The sequence below is a fragment of the Lissotriton helveticus genome, chromosome 6, assembly GCF_964261635.1.
Source record: "Lissotriton helveticus chromosome 6, aLisHel1.1, whole genome shotgun sequence".
NCBI classification, from domain to species: Eukaryota; Metazoa; Chordata; class Amphibia; order Caudata; family Salamandridae; genus Lissotriton; species Lissotriton helveticus.
Genome location: NC_136067.1, coordinates 1946864298 through 1946886257, shown reverse-complemented (window position 1 = coordinate 1946886257; position 21960 = coordinate 1946864298). Strand labels below are relative to the sequence as shown.

General features: G+C 43.3%; 1 protein-coding gene across 1 annotated transcript in view; it reads left to right on the top strand.

The window, feature by feature from the left end:
- LOC144762942 (uncharacterized) overlaps window positions 1-21960 on the top strand; it is a 315799-nt gene that overhangs the window by 203313 nt on the left and 90526 nt on the right. Inside the window, exon 6 of the mRNA XM_078648242.1 lies at window positions 3282-3395. Within this exon, the coding sequence (XP_078504368.1) occupies window positions 3282-3395 (114 nt within the window). The remainder of the gene's footprint in view (window positions 1-3281; window positions 3396-21960) is intronic.

Below are 21960 nucleotides of genomic sequence, written 5' to 3'. Positions count from 1 at the left end.
CAATTAATCATCCTGAATCTGTGTGGGTTTGGGAACCTCTTGTCAATCGAGTTGAGTCACTGACAGAATTTTCCTTATGAGAATCACTGTTAGACTTGTCAGGTTTTTGTGTTATTAGAAATGAAGAGTTATACATAAATTGTATGGAAGAGGTAGGTTTGGGCAATGTGTGTACATCTAAGGCCAGAAGTGGAATTTTTGTGCAAGCAAAATCATCTGAAATAAGCCAACACCTAGCCATTACAATGTCAAAACAAATCTAAGAATAGTAGTGACGGGAGTTCCTAATCCAATAAATTACCTTGTTAATCAACAAATCAGTGTCTTCCTTTCTCAGAGGCGAATGTTTAGCCACTTCCACCATGTACAAAACCCGTCTTTTGATGAGGTAGGATAATTCCAAAAGGACTGTGCAAGGTAAATTCTCCTGTGGACTTCCTGGCTGTGATCATTCATTTTTGAAACTTCAAGGGGAAGTGGAAATGAACAATGTTCCTAGCCAATCATCAGAGATCTTTAAATTCTTTAGATATTCAACACATTCACAAGAGCACCACAGACATCACTGGTCAATTCAGCAATATCATAAGCACAGTCTTAGAAGACAAGATCTACAAACGTTAGACTAATATCTTCAACAAATCAGAGCCATCTAAATTGGATCAGTAATTCCACCAGCCATCAGTTTAATCCTCTTGATAGAAAAACTGAAAGCTCTGTATCTTACATCTGAATCATGTTCTACATCCTCACTCAAGGATCACCTGCAGACACTCTGTCAAAACATTACAACTATCATAAATGTGCTTCTTCATCCTGGCCTAGGTGCCGTTATCTCCCATTATTTTAGGAGCCCAAAGTAAATGTCTGACATCCCACTTCTCCAAAAGGTCTGTCATATACCTAATACCTGGAAAAAGATGGCCTAGGTCAATTGATCATCTATTATTTTTTGCACTGCAAAGTGGCTTCTGGTCCAAACCAGAGATACAAATAAATAAACAACGATGCAGTAAATCCAAACAGGATGTGTGTGTGTGGTTCAGCTGCAGGAGACTGTAAAGTTCCACCCAGACGTCACAATAATCATTGAGTGCAGGAACATGGCCCATTCTGTCCATGCCACATACAACCTCAAACACCATAACTAAATCGAAATCATTTGGGATCAGATACTTAAATTAGGCTTAAGTGTGGCACTGGGTATATTGTTTTTAGATGACCCTGAAGATTTTCTTGTGACCATTTTGTGCGGCTAAGTTAGATGAGGTTTTCTCATGTTTATGTGGTCACTTTCCAAAGGGTGAGTGGTTGTGAGTCTGATCATGCCTCAAAAATGCACAGTTTCATAGTACCTGTAAGTGGACTCTGTGTGCACCCACTGAGTAATTTTAGAATACAATGACGTTTTGGGCTTCTTTGATTCTGCCTTTTTGTTTTCTGCTTTCCTTGGCCTTCTTCAGAACTCCTTTAAAATGTGCTGCACTTGGGAGTTGTGTACACAGATACTGAGTCATGCTTGTGTCAGTGCCTACTTGTGTTCTGCACATTTAGACATCAATGACTGGTCACCGTGAACTAATATATAAAGAGGTAGTGTGACAAAACCCTGCGTGCATTTAACCTGCATGACTTTACAACGCAGTCACTACCCCGGCTGGTCGTTGTTGTGACTGCAGGGTAAGGATGTTTCCTATATAAAGTGTATTCTACCTGATCCTGGAAACTTTCAACAAACAGAATTACACCCTGGCCCTGATGGATTTCCTAGAGCTATATTATATTTATTACTATAACTGGGCTTCTTTTCAAGAGTCCAGGCCATTAGAGTTTGTTGACTCCAGGTATCAACTCTTTAATTCCTTGAACCCTAACCACTAACCATCAGCAGCCTCAGTAGCATCCCAAAGACATATCCTGGAGTATCCTGTAAGCAGCGCTTATCTTCATTTCTGCAGCTTTAATCTCCTGTCCATCTCTATATGGAACCTGTTTCCAGTATAAGCTATGTATATTGTGCAGCCATCTCAATTGTTAGGCTTCCTGGACATACCTCACCTGGGCTGCCCACAGTCATCTTACCTCTGCCATTTTGTAATTTCATTTCTCAGGGTTGATGTGGCGTCTGAAATTTCTGGCATGGCAATTGATTATAGGCAAACCAGAGAACTCTTCTTCATAGACACACTCAGCAACTTGGGTCCATTTAAAAAACAAAACTTAACTAAGTCATCAGAAACATCTTATTCTATAGGCAGATGAATAGGCAGACAGGATAAATGAAACCAAAATAAATAGATGGGAAAGTAACCCATGCTGTGAAAACAATTGGGCAGACTTCGGTAAACCATTTAATACTCTCTGTGCTTAGCGATCTAACCCAACAAAACCACTCGCATCTTTTTACTGCATTCATACACCAAAGTGATAACACTAAGACTGCCTTACAACACTTCTGTTACTAGCGACTTCCCAATCAATATGGGCCTACAAAGCATGGCCAGATACAGAAATAAAAGTACACATACCCCAAAAATTAATCGATAGTCATCTTTCACATGAGGGAGTAAGTCACATTATAAACTAGTGTGCAAATCACAATTGTGTTATGTAAAAGCTTATGTCTTGCAAAAACCACTGACTATCATAAGGGATTGCACTGACAGAGTGGATGCCCCCAAATCCACCATTGTCTTGTTTTGATTGGATCAGATTTTTAACCTGATGTCTTAACTAGCTTAGAACATATGTTAACGGGCCCAACCAGTGGGGGATGTCACAATAGATCTCAAAGCTAAAGCCGGCATCATAAAACAAAGGAACGCTCTGGAAAGCCTATTGGTGGTGATTGTCAGAGATGCAGGACTGGGTAAAGAGAACTGCATTGTGTCTGTACCCTTTATATCGTTGATGTAACCTCACCGTAGCACACTACAGTATGGGCCCAAAGATAAAGTTAGACCAAATGAATAACTGAGACCAAAAGTTTAACTTTACTTCTTTTTATTTGGTATTCACAAAGGTAAGTTAGTACGAGTAAAGTTTGACATTTGGTCTAAATTTACCTTTGTGAATATTGAAAACTAGTAAAGTTAGAGTTTTGGCCTAAGTTTACCTTCGCAAAATAGTATAGTTGGACTTTTGGTCTAAATTTACCTTTATGAGTACCGAAAAGTAGTACACTTACAAGAAAGTGTAAGTTTACCTTTGTGAATTGGGCTCCCCATGTATACTGTTCTGACTGCATTAGGTCAACTGTTTACATTGATTATATTTTTCAGAGCCAAGATCCTACACTGGACACTGATAATGCTGACGTTCAAGATTACATTTGCCTCAAACACAATGAAGTGAGGCAAAACGTCAACCCACCCGCCAGCGACATGCAAAAAATCGTAAGCCACGTTTTACATTGATATTTAAATAAAAAAAATAGGGAATAAATGTTAATTTCATGGATGTAAAGGAAAATATATTTGGCTTTAGTATTGTTAACCTTATATCAAAGAGAATTCAAAATGTGTACAATGCACATCTCTCTAGGAGTCAGTTATATCTATAGTGTGCATGGTAAACATTTACATGAATACCCGGGCATGCTTATTCTTCTCTTGTTCAAAGTATACAAAACCTGTTCCTAGGTATAAGAGGTGAGTAATGGCACATCGTTTAATTTGGTGGAAGTGCCAAATTCTCTCTCTGAAGATTCTCCTCTATTGAAAATCCACCACAATAAATTAAATAAGCTAAACCTTTCCTCTCCCATATTCTTGACCACATCAGAACCTTCCAACTCGGGACTGTCTTATCTAACTAAAGTGATTTCCCTAGATTTCACTAATTTTGATAGATGGGTCACAGTTTAATTGCCCCTCTGGTGATAAGCCCAATGCCTGTAATCAAATGGCCTAAAGCACTTGCTTGACTTATGCTTGCAGTCTTGCCCTTGAGGAACGTAGTTGATGGGCCTTAGATCATATCTGGACAGCAAACGTGTTTAGTAGGCAGTGGCATCATTTTGCAGCTTCCCCATGAAGAACGTCCTCACTTGGCAACCCTCAGTGATTATGTATACATTTACCCTCAAATTGAGGACCCTAAATGCTGAGCCCAATGCATCGCTAATGAAAATCAGAGTCATTTCTCCACTTATTTGAGATGAGCAATATGGTAGTTTATTGCAGGATAGTCATCTTCTCTATTGTTGTCATGGCAAGGGCCACTCGCGTGAATTCCCAGGACTTAAGGAAGCAAATATCTCCCACCACTTCCCTTTGAGGTTAGTCCTTAATATCAGAGGAGATAACTCATACTAGTGACTAACTATGGGTTGAGGTGGGTTGGGAAGAGAGAGACAGAGAGAGAGAGATGCTTCTGGTGCTCCTTGGAGCTCATGTGAATGGATGTTAATCCTTCTGAATATGACCCCTCAAGTTCTAATGGTAAAGCGCACTCCTTCAGTCTGGATAGGCACTCTGCAGCAAGAATATGATTTCAGACAACCATACATGAATGTTTTACAATCAGCCTGAAGTGTGAGTCCCTAATAAAACATACTGTTCGAAATTGGGTTATTAGTTGAAAGGATTGGAAACCCCAATCAAAATATAAGCACAATCCTGATCAGTGTGAACCACAAAAAGTCACTAAATTAAACTGTGCCTAGCTTTCTGGTAGCTTGGCATAAAGCATTCAGCTTTAACTTAGAGGCAATGTGTAAAGTACTTATGCAGCACACTAACGGTAATACATTTAAAAAACAAGAAAAAACCCAAACCAATAACAAAATAGAGTACATTTTAATAAATATCATTATACCAGGCAGCACAAATCGAATCAGTAGAACCATAATATTGAATTTTAAAGTTTGTTTGTGAAAATGCCACCCAGAAGCAGAAAATGCCACTCGGGCTTATCTGGTCGCAAAAGACCCGGGTAAGTCACAAGTTAAGGCCAGCAGAAGTGGGCTCCTGGGTCAAGAACAGAGCCCAAGTTAGTCCCACTGAATTACCTTCTAAAGTCTGGTGCAAAGAGTTCCAATTGCATTACAGGAGGGCACGGGAAGGAGGCTTTTGGCAAGAAGAGCAGACGGTCGTCGCTTTAGCATGAAGACCTGATCATCGTTGGATCTTCGCATTAATGGCTCGTTGCAGACGGTCTCTGTTAATGCGAAGTTGAAGTCCCTCATTGCTGATTGTCACTGTTCAACGCAAAGAGCAGTAATTTTGTGTTGGCGGTTATCGCGGGTGGCCGAGTCTTGGCACAAACAATCCTATTTGCAGTCACGAAGAGCCCAAACTCCAGGTTTTCAACTTTTTCTTTCAGAAGGAGCTCCCCCTGATGCCAGCCAATGGTCCAGGACTTGGGTGGGGGCACATTTTGGGGACCAGTACTCACTGCCGCAGAGGCCAGCATCTGGGTTCAGGCGTTTCCAATTGCAGCTGGCCAGTTACAGAGAGGTCTCTGGAAGCTTGCTGTGTCCTTGTAGCTCTCACAGTTGGTCAGCCAGCTGAACCTTGGAGTCACTGTGGGTTGGCAGGGTAGAGGCACATACGGGCCAATCTTCCTTCTTTAGACAGTGAGGCTGTCCTTTAAGCAGCATGTCAGTCCTTCTGGGGTCTAAGAGGGCTACCTTTGATCCCCAGTTTCAGCCTTTGTTTGGAGAAATCCCTAACCTACCCTCAAACCTGGTTCTGGGCAGTTTTTACCTTCCCTGGTTTATCCAGGCTACAAAGTGTGTGTTGACGAAAGGCAGGGCAGTTCCGGCATCAGGTTCTGCTGTAGGCAAAGCCTGTTAATGTTAAGTGGGGCTGGGTACAGCTCTGCTCCAGCCATCCTGTCAGGATGGCCCATGCTTTCCACACCTATGTTTCTTTTGTCTCACTGTCTGAGAGCAATACACCAACCCACAACAGCAGGGTCATGTGACCCAAGTTACTGGCAGAAAGGCATAGTGGATTTGGACAAATAATGTCAATTTTCTAAAAGTGGCATTTTTATCACTGTAACTTAAAATCCAACTTTATCATTAAAGAACATTTTAAATTACAGTTAAGAAGAGATCCAGAACCAGGGGCCAGATGTAGGTAGGGTTTTACCGGTCGGTAACGGCCGAATTCGGCCGTTACCGACCGGTAAAAGGAATTTGAGATGTAGGGGGCAGAATCGGTAAATTTACCGTTCTGTAAATTTACCGATCTGTAATTTTACAGAATCTGTAAATATACCGGTCGGTAAATTTACAGAACGGTATATTTACAGATTCTGTAAAATCGATATGTAGGTGGGACTCTGATGAGTCCCACAAGGCCTAAGAAATCGGTATTTTACCATCAAATTCAATTTGATGGTGAAATACCGATTCAGGTGAGCATGCAAATGTGTGCATGCACACCTGTGCCATATGACAGGCAGACCTGCCCTTAGGGCAGGTATGCCTGCCATATGGCCCCCGAACCTTTTTTGGGGGTGCTAGAGGGTGTCAAAGTGACACCCCCTGCACCCTTGCCAAAAATCTGTATTTACCGATCGGTAAATACCGACCTGTAATGCCCCATTCATTCCTATGGGCTTCAAAGCCCATAGGAATGAATGGAGCATTACCAGTCGGTATTTACCGAATCGGTAAATACCGACTTTTAAAGAATCGGTAAATCCACATCTGGATTTACCTACATCTCGGTACATCTATTTTACCGACTCTTAAATACCGAATCGGTAAAATTCGGTATTTAAGGGTCGGTAAAATAGATTTACCTACATCTGGCCCCAGATCTCTACCTGCTCCCAATATAAAGTTAGCACTTACTCAATGTAATAAGGCAACCCAATGTTAGTCCTTGGGAGGAATAGAGGTTACAACAGTGAAAAATAACTTTAGTAGATTTTCACTGCCAGGACAGGCAAACATAAAGCCACATTTCCTACTTTTTAAATGCCATGCACTATCTCCTATGAGCTTTTAGGGCCTACATTATAGGTGACGTATAAGTATTAAAATGCAAGGTTTAGGCTTGGCAAAAGGTTTATTTTCCCTGGTTAAAATGGTAGTTTAAAACTGCCCTACAGAGTGCAGTGACATGAAAAAGTGAGTGTGAGAAAACCGGTGCTCTCAGCAAGACAAGAACTCAGGGAAAACACAGGCGGAAAACAGAGATCCACCCTGTATCATATAGATTATTGAATATTCTCCTTTATGATAGGCCAACTCTGGAACCATGAGCAATAAAATAGCAATCTCTAGAGAATGAGTGTCTTTTTCTTGCACGTTCTAACAAAAACGTTGACATTCATGAATTTACAATTTTTTTGTGGTTTCCCCATGATTGACTGAAAATTATAATTTTTTCGATAACCAATGTGACCTGGGAGAAACCAATGTTGCATACATGTGCCCTTGTGCATAGGAATACTTTGCTAAACTTAAGCTGAGAGGGAAATAATAGGCAAACATTTTCAATCTTGATCGCATTATACAGAAAACAGTGGCACAGAATAAGATAAGCTTAAAACAGGAACTCTTACAGCCCCCATGAATTGTGAAAATCAGGATCTTCTCAAAGTTTTGTGAATAAAAAACAAGTATTGTGTGATATCGTGGTACTGGTGATGTGAAGGGTTGCAGTCTAAATAATATGTAGAGTCAATTATATGAGGGGATCTTAGAAAGTTGTACTCAGTAGAATGTTTACGTTCTGTGGAATGTCTATTGCAAGTCAGTTAGGAACTGGCTGATGCGGTAGATGGGACGTTTCCTGCATACTAGTGAACCTCAATGAATGTATTTAGGCTAAATTCATTATACAGTGGTGTCCTACTTCATCACATTAGCGACGACCTGGAGAAGCTTTAGTTGAGAACCCACCCATTTGTGAAGAGGATTTCTATTAGCAGATTGAACTAGGTATAAGAGACGAAATGTCTCAAAACGTTTATAACTTCAAAAAGGGAGTTTCATAATGTACTGATATTGCGCTTAAGTGCCCCAAGGTTTTGGGGCTGTCCACTAGCTTCAGCAATTTCTCACTCTAAATAAAGCAGATGCAGTTGGATTATATTTAAAACATGTGTAGCCATGACAGCATGTGAGCATCCTGTGCTATCATTTAACTGTCGTATATAAAGTCTGTGCATGTTCCCCAACTGCATTTGACTAACTTGAACAGTAAAGCCATTGAACAATCACCTGGAACCTCTCCACAGGTACTCGGATAGCCGGTGCTAGTCAGATTATGCTGTAGTGTAGTTCCTATATTCCCAACAGGCTCTGCGCATTGGAATAATATATACTATAGAATTGACGTAGGACTTAGGTCGACTGGGTCTCTACCGAATATATTAAACTTAATAGTGAATGCAAGCTAGCTCAGAGGTCACTAGAAATTTTCTCGAATAAACAAGCAGGGATTAGTTACTGACAACCGCATAAACATGACAACTTTGTTTCCCAAGAATAAGAAATATATCTCTACAGTCTCGGAAACATAGATAGATATTTCACTCAGTCAATCGTGCATGCTTCGTTTCACCAGAAGTGCAGAGAAATAGAGAGACCAGCATTTTCAATAAAAGTATTTATAGAACAGTCTTCTTTCTCATGCAGAAGAAATGAACTGCTACAATCCTAAGACTGGTTGCAAAGTACAATGCGTACAGTACGAAGAGTATTATAAAAAAATACTGTAAAAGCATGGTATGGTTTCTAAGCCATATAAAATAACATAAAATACATGCATTAATAAATAACGACTAAAAGTACTCAACTGGTGCTTCTAAAATACGTCTACCCCAGTGTACCTAACCTAGGTCTAGTACAAGGGAAGAAGTAAGTGAGGTGTAGCTTAGTTTTAGTATTCTTTGCCAAGAATCTATCCAAGAATTCTCCAAGGGTCTAATCAGCTCCGTACCTTGGTTTAGAATGTAGGAGGTCTGGTATCTCTCTTTCAGGACTCGATTTCCCAACAACCCGCAAGGGTATCTTGGAAACACCGGAGCTGGATTTCTCGGCAAGAGAAAAGACAGCGTCTCTCTCAGTGCGTCTGCTGGAGGGTCGGCTTCCTTCGGCACTTGCTGCGGCGAGCTGTGCCGTGTAGGTAGATAGTCGAACTGCTCCAAACCACCTTGTGCTTGCCTGGGCGAGTGTGGGCATATTTATTACTTGAAGGTGCCAAGTTTGACGTAAGGTTGGACATAATAACGTCATCACAGACTCAGTTCTTTGAAAACTCCATGAGTTCTTGCATAAATCAATATTCAAGAAAGGGGAAGTCCCTGACTGCTGAATGCGGGTTTTTCCAAGAAATCGTTGTGGATATTCGGAACTATTGGAAGTAGCCGTGCCGTATTTGGACTGTATAGGCTAAGTCTAAATATGGTGATGATTTCTATGCCTATATAAGGATAGGTTGATGTATACCTATATAAGGGCATGAATCGGGAGAATTATACTAGGGACTTAAATTCATATACAATGCCCACTTCACTTTATTATGTATAACATTAGTAAATTATAAGCAATAACACATATCTAAAGCGTGTGTTTACAATTCCACCCAACATACACAAAATGCATTTGAAAAGGCTGTACACGAAATGAGCATAAACTGTACGCATTCGAGAAAAGTGTTTACATATATGATATATAGCATGAAAATATCAATGCTAATTAATCAATAACGAAATGTACATTTATGAAATGGCTCATAATTACAGAAAAAAAGTCAAGACCATCCCATAGCAGAATAAACATACTGTTTTTGTTATGAGGACAAGCAGGCGTGGTGCGTCCATTAGCTGCTCCACCGAGCGTTGCCGTCACATGTCACTCTCTGACTCTCTCTATGACTCACCACAATGCAATCCCTGTATCCATTCCCAGGCCGCCGGAGGCAGTCAGCTTAGAAGGGGGCAGGGCAGCACTACAGCAGTTCAGCTGCAAGTGTCTGATTGACGTCCACCATAATAACACATGACATATCAGGTGGTCGGGGGAGCGCACAGCAAGAGTGCGTATGGTGTGCTTAGGGCTTAAACATTTTGCACCAGCCCTGAACATGCACACACTAGGCTGCTCGTTAGAAGAGCGAGGGTTGTTCCATGCTGCTCTTCTAATAAGCAGCCCAGTGCGCATGTGCGGGCTGGTAGCAAAAAATGTGAAGCCCTAAAAGGAACCTGCGTATTACTACTCATGCCAATCCTGGCGCTGCTGCTGGACCAGCATCTGGATTGGCTGAGAGCAGGCGGTATTTGCCAAGGCGCCAATGTGGGAGTCGGACCTCTACCCAGGAGGACTCGCAGGATCCGGTAAGTTTACTTTTGTTAATAGTGAGTTTTTTCTAATCTCCCCGTGCGACACCCAAACCCCCCTTTCCCCCCCGCGAGTATTGTAGCGTAAGCTGTAGAGCTTGGTGACAGCCTAGGCTGTGTCTGTCAAAGGGTCGTAGTTCTAATTTGGGAGACAGAATCTCAGTGGACGGATCATGCGGAGCTCAAATGTCCAAAGGTAAAATCTTAATAGCGGGTGTGTTCGTGTGCCTGATTGTATGGGTTTGTGTGTGTTCATGGCTGTATATCTGTGTATCGCATCACTGTGAAAGCATGTGTGTGCAGTGCATGACTGTGTATGTGAGTGGCAGTGTGCATGACTGTGACTGCCAGTGTGCATGATTGTGTGTGTGTAACCAGAACTGCCAACTTAGGATCTGGGGATTGGTTTGAATCCTGCCGTCAGTTCAGCATCCTGTGATCCTGGGCAAATTACTTGATTCACCCATTGCCTAAATGTATCCATCCAGTGCCTAAAAAAATAAACTTAGTCTTGCGCAATGTCAATGGCGATCTCCTTTTCTTCTCAAAAGGCCGACTTCATTCCTCTGGGACTTCAAGTAGTGCGGAGGCTAATAAAAACAGAGCTACTGACAAGACGGGTAACAACTAATTACTAGCACATACCTTCAAGAAATGATTTGCCTGTCAAAGCTCACTTCTTCTTGTGCCTCGTGTATACACCTGATGCCTTCAGGCCTAATAGATGTGCGGATTAAATAATTGGCTTCAGAGACTTACATTCAGTAGGAAATAAAGAGGAATGCTTTGAGGAATTGTAAAAATGGCCCTAAAATGTAAGCAAGCTGCTACACAGAAGTAGTGTGTACCTTTTAAGTATTTTCTTTTGGGTGTGACGACATTTGGGGGCTTCTGCTTTGTAGCCACAGCTTGAGGATGATATGACGGTTTTAGATCAGGCTGGAACAGCACCCATTATATTCACACAATACATAGAGTGGGGCTTCGGCTCCACTCAGAGCTGTATATACCCTCACCTAGTGCAGTTACTTGGCTCAGTTATAAGAATAAGCACATGTGGTACATGGCCGTTAAATCACATATAGAAATGTGAGCGAAAGTGATTGTTCAGTTGCTTAAGCGCTTTCAATGTCTGCAGATAGGGTAACTGACGTAGAGGAGCACACAAAGAGCCTAAGTGACTAACTTGGGATTCCATGCTTGATATTTACCTTCATGCTTTCTCAAATTTGATTACAATACAGCATTTGCCAACTCTTTATTTGAAATAAATTATCAGGCGGAGAACCCCCACAAACCACAATGTTGGTCAGGCTTGTTCGCTTCACTCTCACCACATAATGCTAGCCAAAATGTTACGCCCTACCACTTTAAAATGTCACCAGCCGCCACTGAGGACAAGGTCAAATACTGTCTCTAGGAAGTATTCAAAAACTTCTTGTTCTCTAAGAATAGTTCTAGTTTAAGCAGATCACTTTGTGCCCCAAAAAAAAATCTATTTTGGAAAAAGTTCAAATTAAATCGTAGAAAAAAAATATAGAGTTCCAAAGTTTCAGAAGGATTGTTATGAAAAAATGAAGGCCGAGTTCAGAGTTCATGGAACGCTGTGTGCAAGTTTCAAAAGTTATTCTCGGTGTCAGGAGAAAACATCAAATCGTCTAAGGTGGCAAAGAAATCGTCTACCACAGTAGGTGAAAGTGGAACTACCTCATTAAGTAGATCAATTGTACACAGATGAGAATCATTGCCGTCAGCATCATTCGTGTTAGCAATGTTCGCAGTAGATGGTACCTGTGTGCCTGTTGTTCCACGTATCTCACCCTCAGTTGGACTTGCCGGTGAGACCTCAATGAATGCCGTCATCAGGATTGGCAGCCGTTGGGGGAAACACGATGCATGAGCCATTACCGGACCTGGCAAAGCATCAACATCCGTTGGCAGTGCTGATGGAAGTGTAAGACAAACGTCCAACACGCATTCTTCTCCGCAAAGCAGGCATCGTAGAACAGGTAAGATGCAATCTTGCCTGATTGGTCTAAATGAAAGGAACCAAGTGGTATTCAGATCTCTTAAACGAGCTAAGCCAAGAATCTGCGTAATTCTGTCACGGTACCGCATGGCTAGGAAAGCGTTCTCCATGGTAGTCTGGGTATCGTTGGTGACTGGACTTGCCATATCGGAGCAGAAGAAATAAAAATAGAATTCCTGCTACGAGTCCCAAGATGAGAGGCAGGCCGCCGAACACAGAGTGCACAAAGTTTGGATAAATGCCTAGGACTGCTTCAAAGGGTGCTGACATTCCCGAAAAAACTGTCTTAAATACATGTGCAATACCACTCGTATCAGACATGTTTAGGATACGACCTAACATTTCTACAAAATGTATAGGACAATTTGTTGATAATAGGGCATGTATCTCTGCAGAAGTCATTGCGACTTGCAGATCATGCGTCTCTCTGGACGAGGTCGGTGGCACAGTTTTTTGCCAAAGAATGGCTTTCATTCTGATTAAAGTATCAATTCGTATAGAAGAGATGTTCATTGAAGGCCAAAGCGGCGACTCCCCGTCTGTCTTGCTTTTAGGAAACAATACTTGCATACAACAAGTGACCCTGGCTGACACACTAACGAGGTAGGCTATTCCTGGCATCATTCCACAACAGCTGTGATCACTCAACATTATGTAGCTTGCATTGGATAGCTGCCTAAAAATTGGGTCTATCACTGCTGCTGGAGAACCGTGCAGGTGGCAAGAAAGGTTATTTGAAGAACCCTCGCAGGCTCCGTGTAAATTATGCCTTGGCACAAAAGTGTACCGCTTAGCAAGTTCTTACAATTTGTTCCACTAAGAAATACCTCCTTTCCCCCACTCCAACATCTGTGTGTGTATGGTAAATTCCAGGTCGACTTAATGTACTCTTTACCCAACCTTTCATACAGGCCCGCTGGTATGTGTCTTAAGCAATACTGAAACTGGAAAATCGTCACTGGTATCGTGATGGTGCCATGTATAATCCCCTCCACGACAGGTTTCACAGAAAGAGTTAATGGTAATCTTTCCAGTTTCTCTATGCTCAGCACCGTATAGTCTACTCCTGTTTGTGCCAAAGAGATTTGTTTATCTGTAAGGTTAAATGCAGAAAACAATGACGTGGTGTTGATTAGAGGCCATGGCACGTAGCCTGAACTGATTTTTTGTAACGTCCAGCCTAGCAGCGTTATAGAACGTAATTGAGAATGGCCATGTTGTAACATTAGCAAATCCTGTTCTATTATGTCAATGGCAGAGGATACAATGCTATTCAAAGAATAAATTCTGGAGGACATTGTCCAGTACAGAGAGAGCTTTCTCTAAATTAATACAATCAATTTCTCGTATTCTTTCTGCAGTTTCCATTCGCGTGACTTTCCATGCTTCATTGTAAGCAGCGTATATACCGGCGTATATGAAACGTTTTTGACGTGGTTTATGAGGCCCAAGTAAGAAGTCTCTTAAATCAACACCATCTTTAAGTAAAGTTAAGTATTGTTTAATTTCTGGAAGTGTGGATTTCTGTAGCCATTCAAGGCATAGTTTTCCTACACTGTAAGTTGTTACTATCCCTGGATGTTGTCTCTGGGAATATCTTGGATCTGGCCTAGTTATTTTGAACCCTTGTGTTTTGTTCAGGAATCTATCTTGACAGTTATTTGTGTCTGTGGGACAGATTAACAATTTTTTCCAATCAGGATTTTTTCTGTTCTGTTTTAAAATACGGGATACGTATACCTCCTCATCTGTAGTGCTATTACTTTCAGGTGTGGGCTTAGGTATGGATGGTTTGTTTAAATCTTTTATCTTAGCCAAGCCAATACAAGATGTTTGTTGAACAGTGTCATTTAAAAACATTATTTGTTCTGGGATAATGCAGGCTCTGAATAAGGCTTCTAAACCTTGCGCCTGCCAATCTTTTGTGCCCCAGACAGTTTTTGTCTCAATGTTGTCTTTCCAAAAGTTATAACCTAATGTAGACAGCTGAGCATAAAAGTTGGCAGAATAAATTTGTTTGGTATTGGTCAACATGTTTTTCATTCCTGTCTTATTCATATTTCTGAAATAAAACGTTTCTGGATGTGTGACATTAAACCCTGAGAAGTACGGAAACTTTTCATAAAATGTTTTTGAGCTGCCCTTTGGCGGCGTAGGACAATGTTCCCATTCATTATAAGTATTATAAGTAAAAACATTTCTAGGTTTGCAGATTTGTGCAAAATAGTGGTGACCATAATGATTAAAACAATACGTTTGTTCATAATCTGAAGAACCTTCTAAGTATTCATGTTTTGTGAATTTAGCTGAAATTTCTAAATCTGTCTCAAAGTCCCAATCATCAGAAAATGTGCTGGGTGAAACAAAGTCACTCAAAGAAACCTTAAACTGGTGTGGAATCTTCAACAGTTCCACCGGGCCATAAATGTCATAATCAGTTGTGTCCCATGCTATACCACCAGGTATAGGAACGGCAATGATGTTCACTGGTGACAGGTCTCTCCGCTCACGAGGAGGTGATTTGTGAGGTTTCAGGAGCAAGTTGATGTTCTTAGTTGCTGTGTCCATTGTACTGTATTTTCTATCTATCATTGTTCCCAAACTTAAAACAAGAATGAGTCAAAAGTGGAAAAAAAGTACACCTAACACAATTCAAAATTTAACCCATGGTCAAACCAGATATGTATTTTCAAGTTGATGAAAAAGTTCTGTTATTTTTTCATTTGAAAGTTTTATTTGCTGGCGTTGGTTCAGGTTTGCTGGGAACCTCAGAAAATGTATCAAAGTTGATTAAATAGCCAGAGGCAGTTGTGTCAATTGTTGGAATTGCATTAGGATTATTTTTAATCACAGTAGTTGCTTCTTCCTTTGTCATATTTGTATAGTCAGAGGCTATATCATTGTAGACTGGAGATTCTTGACGAGCTGTTATTTGGGTTTCGAAAGGCACAAGTTCCATGGTTTTGTTGCATAGTCCTTCTTTTCTCACTGCAGGTTTATCAAAGGTGATGATTTTCTTAGTTTGAACCTCTTGGATTGTAGCAAGATTTGGTCGTCTGCTACATCTTGGGAGTCCACTGGGCCTACTACTTATTATCGGCCACATGATGTGGTTTGACGAGGTCGATGGATACGGACCTGTTCTCCTTTCTTCCAGCAAGGGGCGGCAGTAACACTGTTCTCAATCCGTGGATTGCTAGTACAGGTACTGGTTTTCTGTAAGAAGGCCCAAATTCCTTCTTGTCCCCGATCTTTTCTCTGACTAGATCCCCAATCTTTGGAATCCAGACAGGCCTTGCTGTGACAGGTGGTTTTTCTTCAGTGGTCGTTGGCTTTTGTATTGTGTTGCTCAGACTTCTTCTTGTTTCCTTTAAGTCCTGCAAAACAGCCAAACGGTCTTTGATATCAAAGAGTTTTCGTTCCACCACTGAAGTGTGAAGATCAAGATCCTGTATGAGCATTCTAGAACCAAAAAGTATTTTATAGGGAGTGATTCCACCCAGAGAATTTCTTGGCAGATTATTAAGACTACGTTGGACACTTTTTAGATGTTTGACCCACTCGTCACCCGAGCATAATACCCTAGCTGTTATAGATTGCTTTATGTCACGTTTTTTTCTTTCCACTAGTCAATTTCCCTCAGGATGGAATGGACTTGAGTACCGCAATGCAACGCCCTAGCTGGCCATGGCCTCCTTGTAAGCTCGAAAGCTAAACGCAGGACCCTGGTTCAGAATGTAGTTTGCCGATTGCGTACGTGCCGATAAAGACTTGCAAATCTTTTATAACAGTTCGGGCGTCAGCCGAGCGCTGAGGCCACATCCACATGAATCTTGTCCTAATAGTTGTGGGACTGCATTCGTCCATGGTAAGGTCTGCGTGTAGAAAGTCTAATGCTGTCTAAAAGTGATGTCTGAATTCGGCTGGCAACACTGTAGTCAGGTATCTGGTGGCTTTCAAAGCTATGATCGCTGTAACAGACATCGCAATTAATTCCAAATTCGTAGATTTGGACGCTCATTCCAGGCCACCAATACATCTCTTTTAATTCTAGTAGAGATTTAGAGATCCCTTGATGTGTCAGACCCTCTCCCATATGTGCTTCATGAACCAAAGCACCTCTCCGGTTCCTGTTTGGAATTACTCTATCCCCCACTCCAGGGATTCGTAGAAATTCTTGTGTTTTCAAGAAGGGGTCAAAAACGTATTCAATGTCTGTTGCAGCAAGAGAATTAACCCATTGTATCCATCTCGGATGTAAACCCTTAGCATTTGGAATGCTCGCTTTTGTTACTGCTTCTAAGGCAGGTACAGGTGTAACGATCATTATGCGTTTACCTGTTCGAGAGCTCTCTCTTTTCCTACTGCAGTTTGAACCAGTGTCAGAATTTTTTCTGTTGAAGTGAATTTCATTTCAGCTTGTGTGTACAAGTGTGATTTGTAAGCTATTGGTACTTTTTCACCTTCATTAAAGGTTAGGTATGTGAATCCGCATCTCCCTGGGATGATTTGGATTACAAGATTGCGCAGTTTGTCTCGTGTCTGTAACTGTTTTTGCTAACATGTCTGTTTGCACTGAATGCAAAATTTCTGTGTGTTTTTGAGTCCAATTAGTTGGTTTGAAATCAGGTTTGATTCTTAGGCCTCTCCGGGTATTACATACGGTTTGTCAAGGGAAATGGCACCGTTGTTGCCCCCTTGATAGAACTGACCTCTAGAAATCAGCCCAGGAAAGTGAATTGGACCGAGGCCTGTCAAACTGCTTTTGATGCCCTGAAAACTGCACAGCACCGGTGCTCAAGGCACCTGACTTCTCCAGTGAGTTCATATTGCAGACAGACGCTTCAGAGCAGGGCGTGGGAGCAGTTCTCTCACAGACCAACGACGAGGGCGGGGACCAACCTGTAGCTTTCATTAGTAGGAGGCTACTCCCCAGGGAACAGAAGTGGAGTGCGATTGAAAGGGAAGCTTTTCCTCTGGTCTGGGCTCTGAAGAAGCTGAGGCTCCACCTGTTTGGAACTCACTTCCGTGTACAGACAGACCACAGGCCCCTGAGATGGTTAATGCAGATGAGGGGTGAGAACCCAAAACTGTTGAGGTGGTCAATCTCCCTACAGGGAATGGACTTTACGGTGGAACATCGCCCTGGTACAGAACACGCCAACGCTGATAGTCTGTCCAGATTCTTCCGCCTTAGTGAAGAGAACTCCCAATAGGGTGGGTAGTTCTCCCCACATTCAGTTGGAGGGGACAAGTGTTAGACCTGGCATCCTTGGCGTGGTTTCTCCCTATCTTTTTGCCTCTACCTCCTGTATTTTTTGATGCTGTGCTGGATTTCGTTTTTGCTGGTTTCGATGCTTTGGACACTCTGCCACTGCTGATCAGTGCCAGAGTGTAAGTGCTCCTTATGGAAATTGTTATTATGATTGGCTATCCATGATTGGCATATTTGTATTACCAAGAAGTCCCTAGTAAAGTGCACCAGGTGTGCCAGGGCTGGTGATGACGAATGCTACCAGGGGGGCCTGCAGCACTGATTCTGTCACCCACTTGAGTAGCCCTAAAATAGTGTTGCAGGCCTGCCACCGCAGTGCCTGTGAGCAGTCTGTGAACTGCCATGTCCTCCTGGTCAGTGTCCCCACCGACCGGGCCTAACCCTTCCCTTTCTGTGCACATTGGTCCGCCCTATGGAAGGCCCAAGGTACCCACTTGGGCAGGGTGCAGTGTATGTGAAAGGTAGAGCATGTACTAGTGCAGGTGACATGCTCTGGTAGTGAATGACAGCCATTTTGTTTTGTCACTGCTGCAAGGCTATCTTGCTCCATAGGCTAACATGAGGGATGCTGGCTACAATGGCTACCAGCATATCTTCCCATAGGAACAAGATAGGACATAAACGTCTGGTATCCCTGAACTCAGAATTTAATAACACATCTTTTAGGAAAGGTTGTTTTTAAATCCTGTGTTTGAGAATAGCACTTTTAGAAAGTAGCTGTTCTCTTGTCTGACCTTTCTGTGTGCATTGGCCTGCTTGTGGATTGACTGTCTGGTTTGAGGATGACAGGGGCTGGGGAGCCCCCAGGAGGCTGGCTGGCTGGGTCAGCCCTAGGCTGAATGACTGCATTTGCAACTAGAGTGGTGGGAGGGGATAGCACCTGGGATTGAATAGGGCTGTGCCACCCTACCACAATGCTGGCTCCACCTCCTGCTGGGTGGCTGACGACCCTGCCCCTCACTCTGAAAGGAAAGGAGAAGCCAGGAAAACAAAGTGCTCAAGGAACACCCAGAACTGGTTCAGACCGGGCTCAGGGCCTACTTGCACAAGGAGAACCAAGACTTTTAAGGGTATAAGTATAGGACCCCTGACAACAGTAAATCAGACTTCTACAGTCAAGAGGAACCTCTGCCGGAAGAAGAACAGCTGGAGAAACTGAGGAAGACTGCCCTTGCTGTGTGCTCTGGGGCTGACCTGTTTTGCTGCTTCAACTGAAGGGGAGAAGAAGGGGTCTTTGCTGTGTGCTGTGCCCCTACCTGCTTGAAACCCAGACTTTGCTGTGTGCTGTGTCTGTTTAGAGTCTCCAAGGGCCGGAGAAGAGCTGGCCTCCTGTGCCTGGAAACACAGGGTTACAAAAGCTTCCAAAAAGATCCAAGACGCTGTGGAAAACGTCCTTTGGTGATCGCCCTTTGTGCTTTGCTACAACTGCCTGCCGTGGGGAAGTATCGGTGTGCTCATCGGTACATAATTGCTGGTGGCCGGGGATCGAGTGAATAATCACCCTAAAAGACATTGTGGCATCGTGGGCGGTCTGTCAGCGACCTGCGCCCTAAATTAGCCTGGGTTGCCTATCACCGCCGCTGCCCGGGGCCTAAAATCGCCAGAGAGCCTCGCGGTCCTCAGTTCGGGACCGCGGATGAAAAACCGAAGGGGCTGCGCTATGATTGGGCCGCTGTTGGGGACTCGTCCCGTGGAGCCGCGCTCCAATTGGCTGGTCCCCGGGAAGGAGCTGCCGCGTCAGAAGAGGCTCGTCCAGAAAGCCGCGCTGGGATTGGGCCTGGCCAAAGGAAGAGTCACGTGGTTGCAAGGCTTGCCGACAGCGTCACGCAAGGATTGGCCCAGCGCTGTTGAGGGCCCAGCGCTTGTGCCCCATCCTCGAAGGAGCCGCCGTCGCAGAGGAAGCAACGTCTTGACATCAGAAGGCACCGCAGGACTGCCAGACCCTCATGGAGAAGCCGCACCCCCCAGGTAAACGCTCGGAGAGTAGTCCCGAGCCGTGGTGTGTGTCCTTGCCTGGGGGTTGGGTATTGAGGGCTGCCTTGCCGCCATAGTCACCCACAAACACATTTAGAGCACGACGAGTACTTTGGGGGCAAGTCATTACCATTGCTGACTGCGAGACCCGCGGGAAATACCGGCAACTTGCAGGGGCTGTCCCCACTAAGTCACGACGAGGCAGTGAGGGGCTTATGTGATATTTAGAGTCCCAGTTTAAAAGCCCGCAGCCTTGCCATACTCGCTGCGATAGTGGGACAGAGGGGCTACCGTGTAATTGAGGCCCCTCCTCTAATAGCTGCTGGGATTGTGCTTTTTGGAAAGACAAGTGAACTAATGATGAATACCACATTACAAGACATCGCTTTTGGTTGATTATACAAGTACCACTTGCCTTTTCATCTACCACAGAATTATGTTGGCATTGCCTTGTTGATTTTTTTTGCCTAAACTAGATAAAGATATATTTTTTATATAATTACCTGTGTGGTGTCAATTTGTGGTGCGTCACTAAGTTATTGTGCATGTTGGTGCAACTACCTTACACATTGCCTTGGGGATAAGCCTGTCTGCTCGTGCCAAGCTACCAAGTGGGTGAGCAGGGGTTATCTACAGTGTGTATCCCTTTACCCTGACTAGAAGGAAGGGTCCCTATTTGGTCAAAGGTACTTACCTCTGCCAACTAGAGACCCCCAATTCTAACACTGCCCAATTTCAACTTTGGTGGTTGGACCGTCATTGCACCACCACAACTACCAGGGAACCGCCTGTGCTCCATTGGGGCGGCCTGAAATCTTGACTTTGTCCCTATCCAGCACGACTAATTAACTATTTTGTTGCTATTTGCTTGTAAGCGCTATTTCCACATTTAAGGTTTGCAAATTCATATCTCTAGTTATACTTATTAGATTTTGGTCGTTTTGGGTGTGTTTTATTTATAAAATCATACTTTATTTTTCTAAACTGGTGCAGAGCCTTTTTGTGGGGTTTTCACTATTTTACTGTTGCTGTATTGCACAAATACGTAACACAGTGCCTTTCAAGTTAAGCCTGCCTGCTCTGTGCGAATCTACCAGAGAGTCAGCACAGGTCAATTTAAAGTGTGCATCTGACTTACCCTGACTAGATTGCAGTTACTGCATGGACCGGGTGCACAATCTGCCAAACAAAACCCCAATTTCTAAGAGTGGCACTGTTTCTCTGCTGTGCACGTTAGCATGACTCCCAACTATCTAAATGTGTCTGTGTCCCATCTCAAATCCAGCGGGGACGCTGCGTGCATCGGGACAGCACGCCCAAATGGAACAGCAGTGTCTTAAGCCTGTTGATCCTGAGACGAGCCACAGTGCCAAAGTCAACCAGATGGGCAAACAATTGTGGCACAACATCCCCTGGCCTCCTCAAGTGAAAAAGGACATTATCTGTGTAAAAAGATGTCAGGTGCATAGAGCCACTTATTTCGATACCAAAGCCATCCATGTCTTTCCTAAGTTTCATAGTCAAGGGCTCAATTGCCAGGGCAAACAATAGCGGGATAGGGGACAGCCCTTTTGCATACTATGTTCCACCACCCTGTCCTTGGAGAGTCCCTGCCACTTCTGACTGTCGCTCTATACAGAAGTCGCACCCAGCTGCAAAAAGCTGGTCCAAAGCCCATTTGTCGCTAGACCGGCATCAGATTTTTCCAGTTAAGCATATCAAATGCATTTGTGATATCTACTGACTCGAGTACAAGTTCCTGCTGACTATTTTCTGCAGCTTACAGGACATGTGTCAGTCTCCTCAGATTCATGGCTGTGCTACAGCCCAGTATGAAACCACACTGGTCTTCATGCAAGAGTGCTGCAACCGATGCTAGCAGCCGCTCAGCCAATATCTTGCGTAGCATTTTTGTATTAGCGCACAGAATATTGAGGGGTCTAAAGAAGAAAAGTCCACTGTATAACCCCCCTGGTTTGGGCACAGTACAGATCACTTCTTACCTAAGGGTGGGTGGGACATGCCCTTCCTCCAAGCTTCCCAGTACACCTTTATCCACAGTTCTGCCAACTGTGTGGAGAAGGCCTTATAAAATTCCACTGGAAAGTCATCTCCCCTTGATGTATTGCTTCGAGGGGAAGATTCCCCATTGCTTCCCTCAGCTATTCTGGGGCGATCGCCACTTTAAATTCCTCTCGGATTATCGGCTGTACTACTAGGAGTTCTACCCATGCCAGGTACATATTGATAGACTCAAGGTCAGTCTTTCACTCCTCGCCATACAGTCCCATCAGATGGTCCCGGAGTATAATATTAATTTCTACTTGTGTTGTTACAATTTTACCGTCCTCTCTTTTAGTGCCATAATATGGGGCCT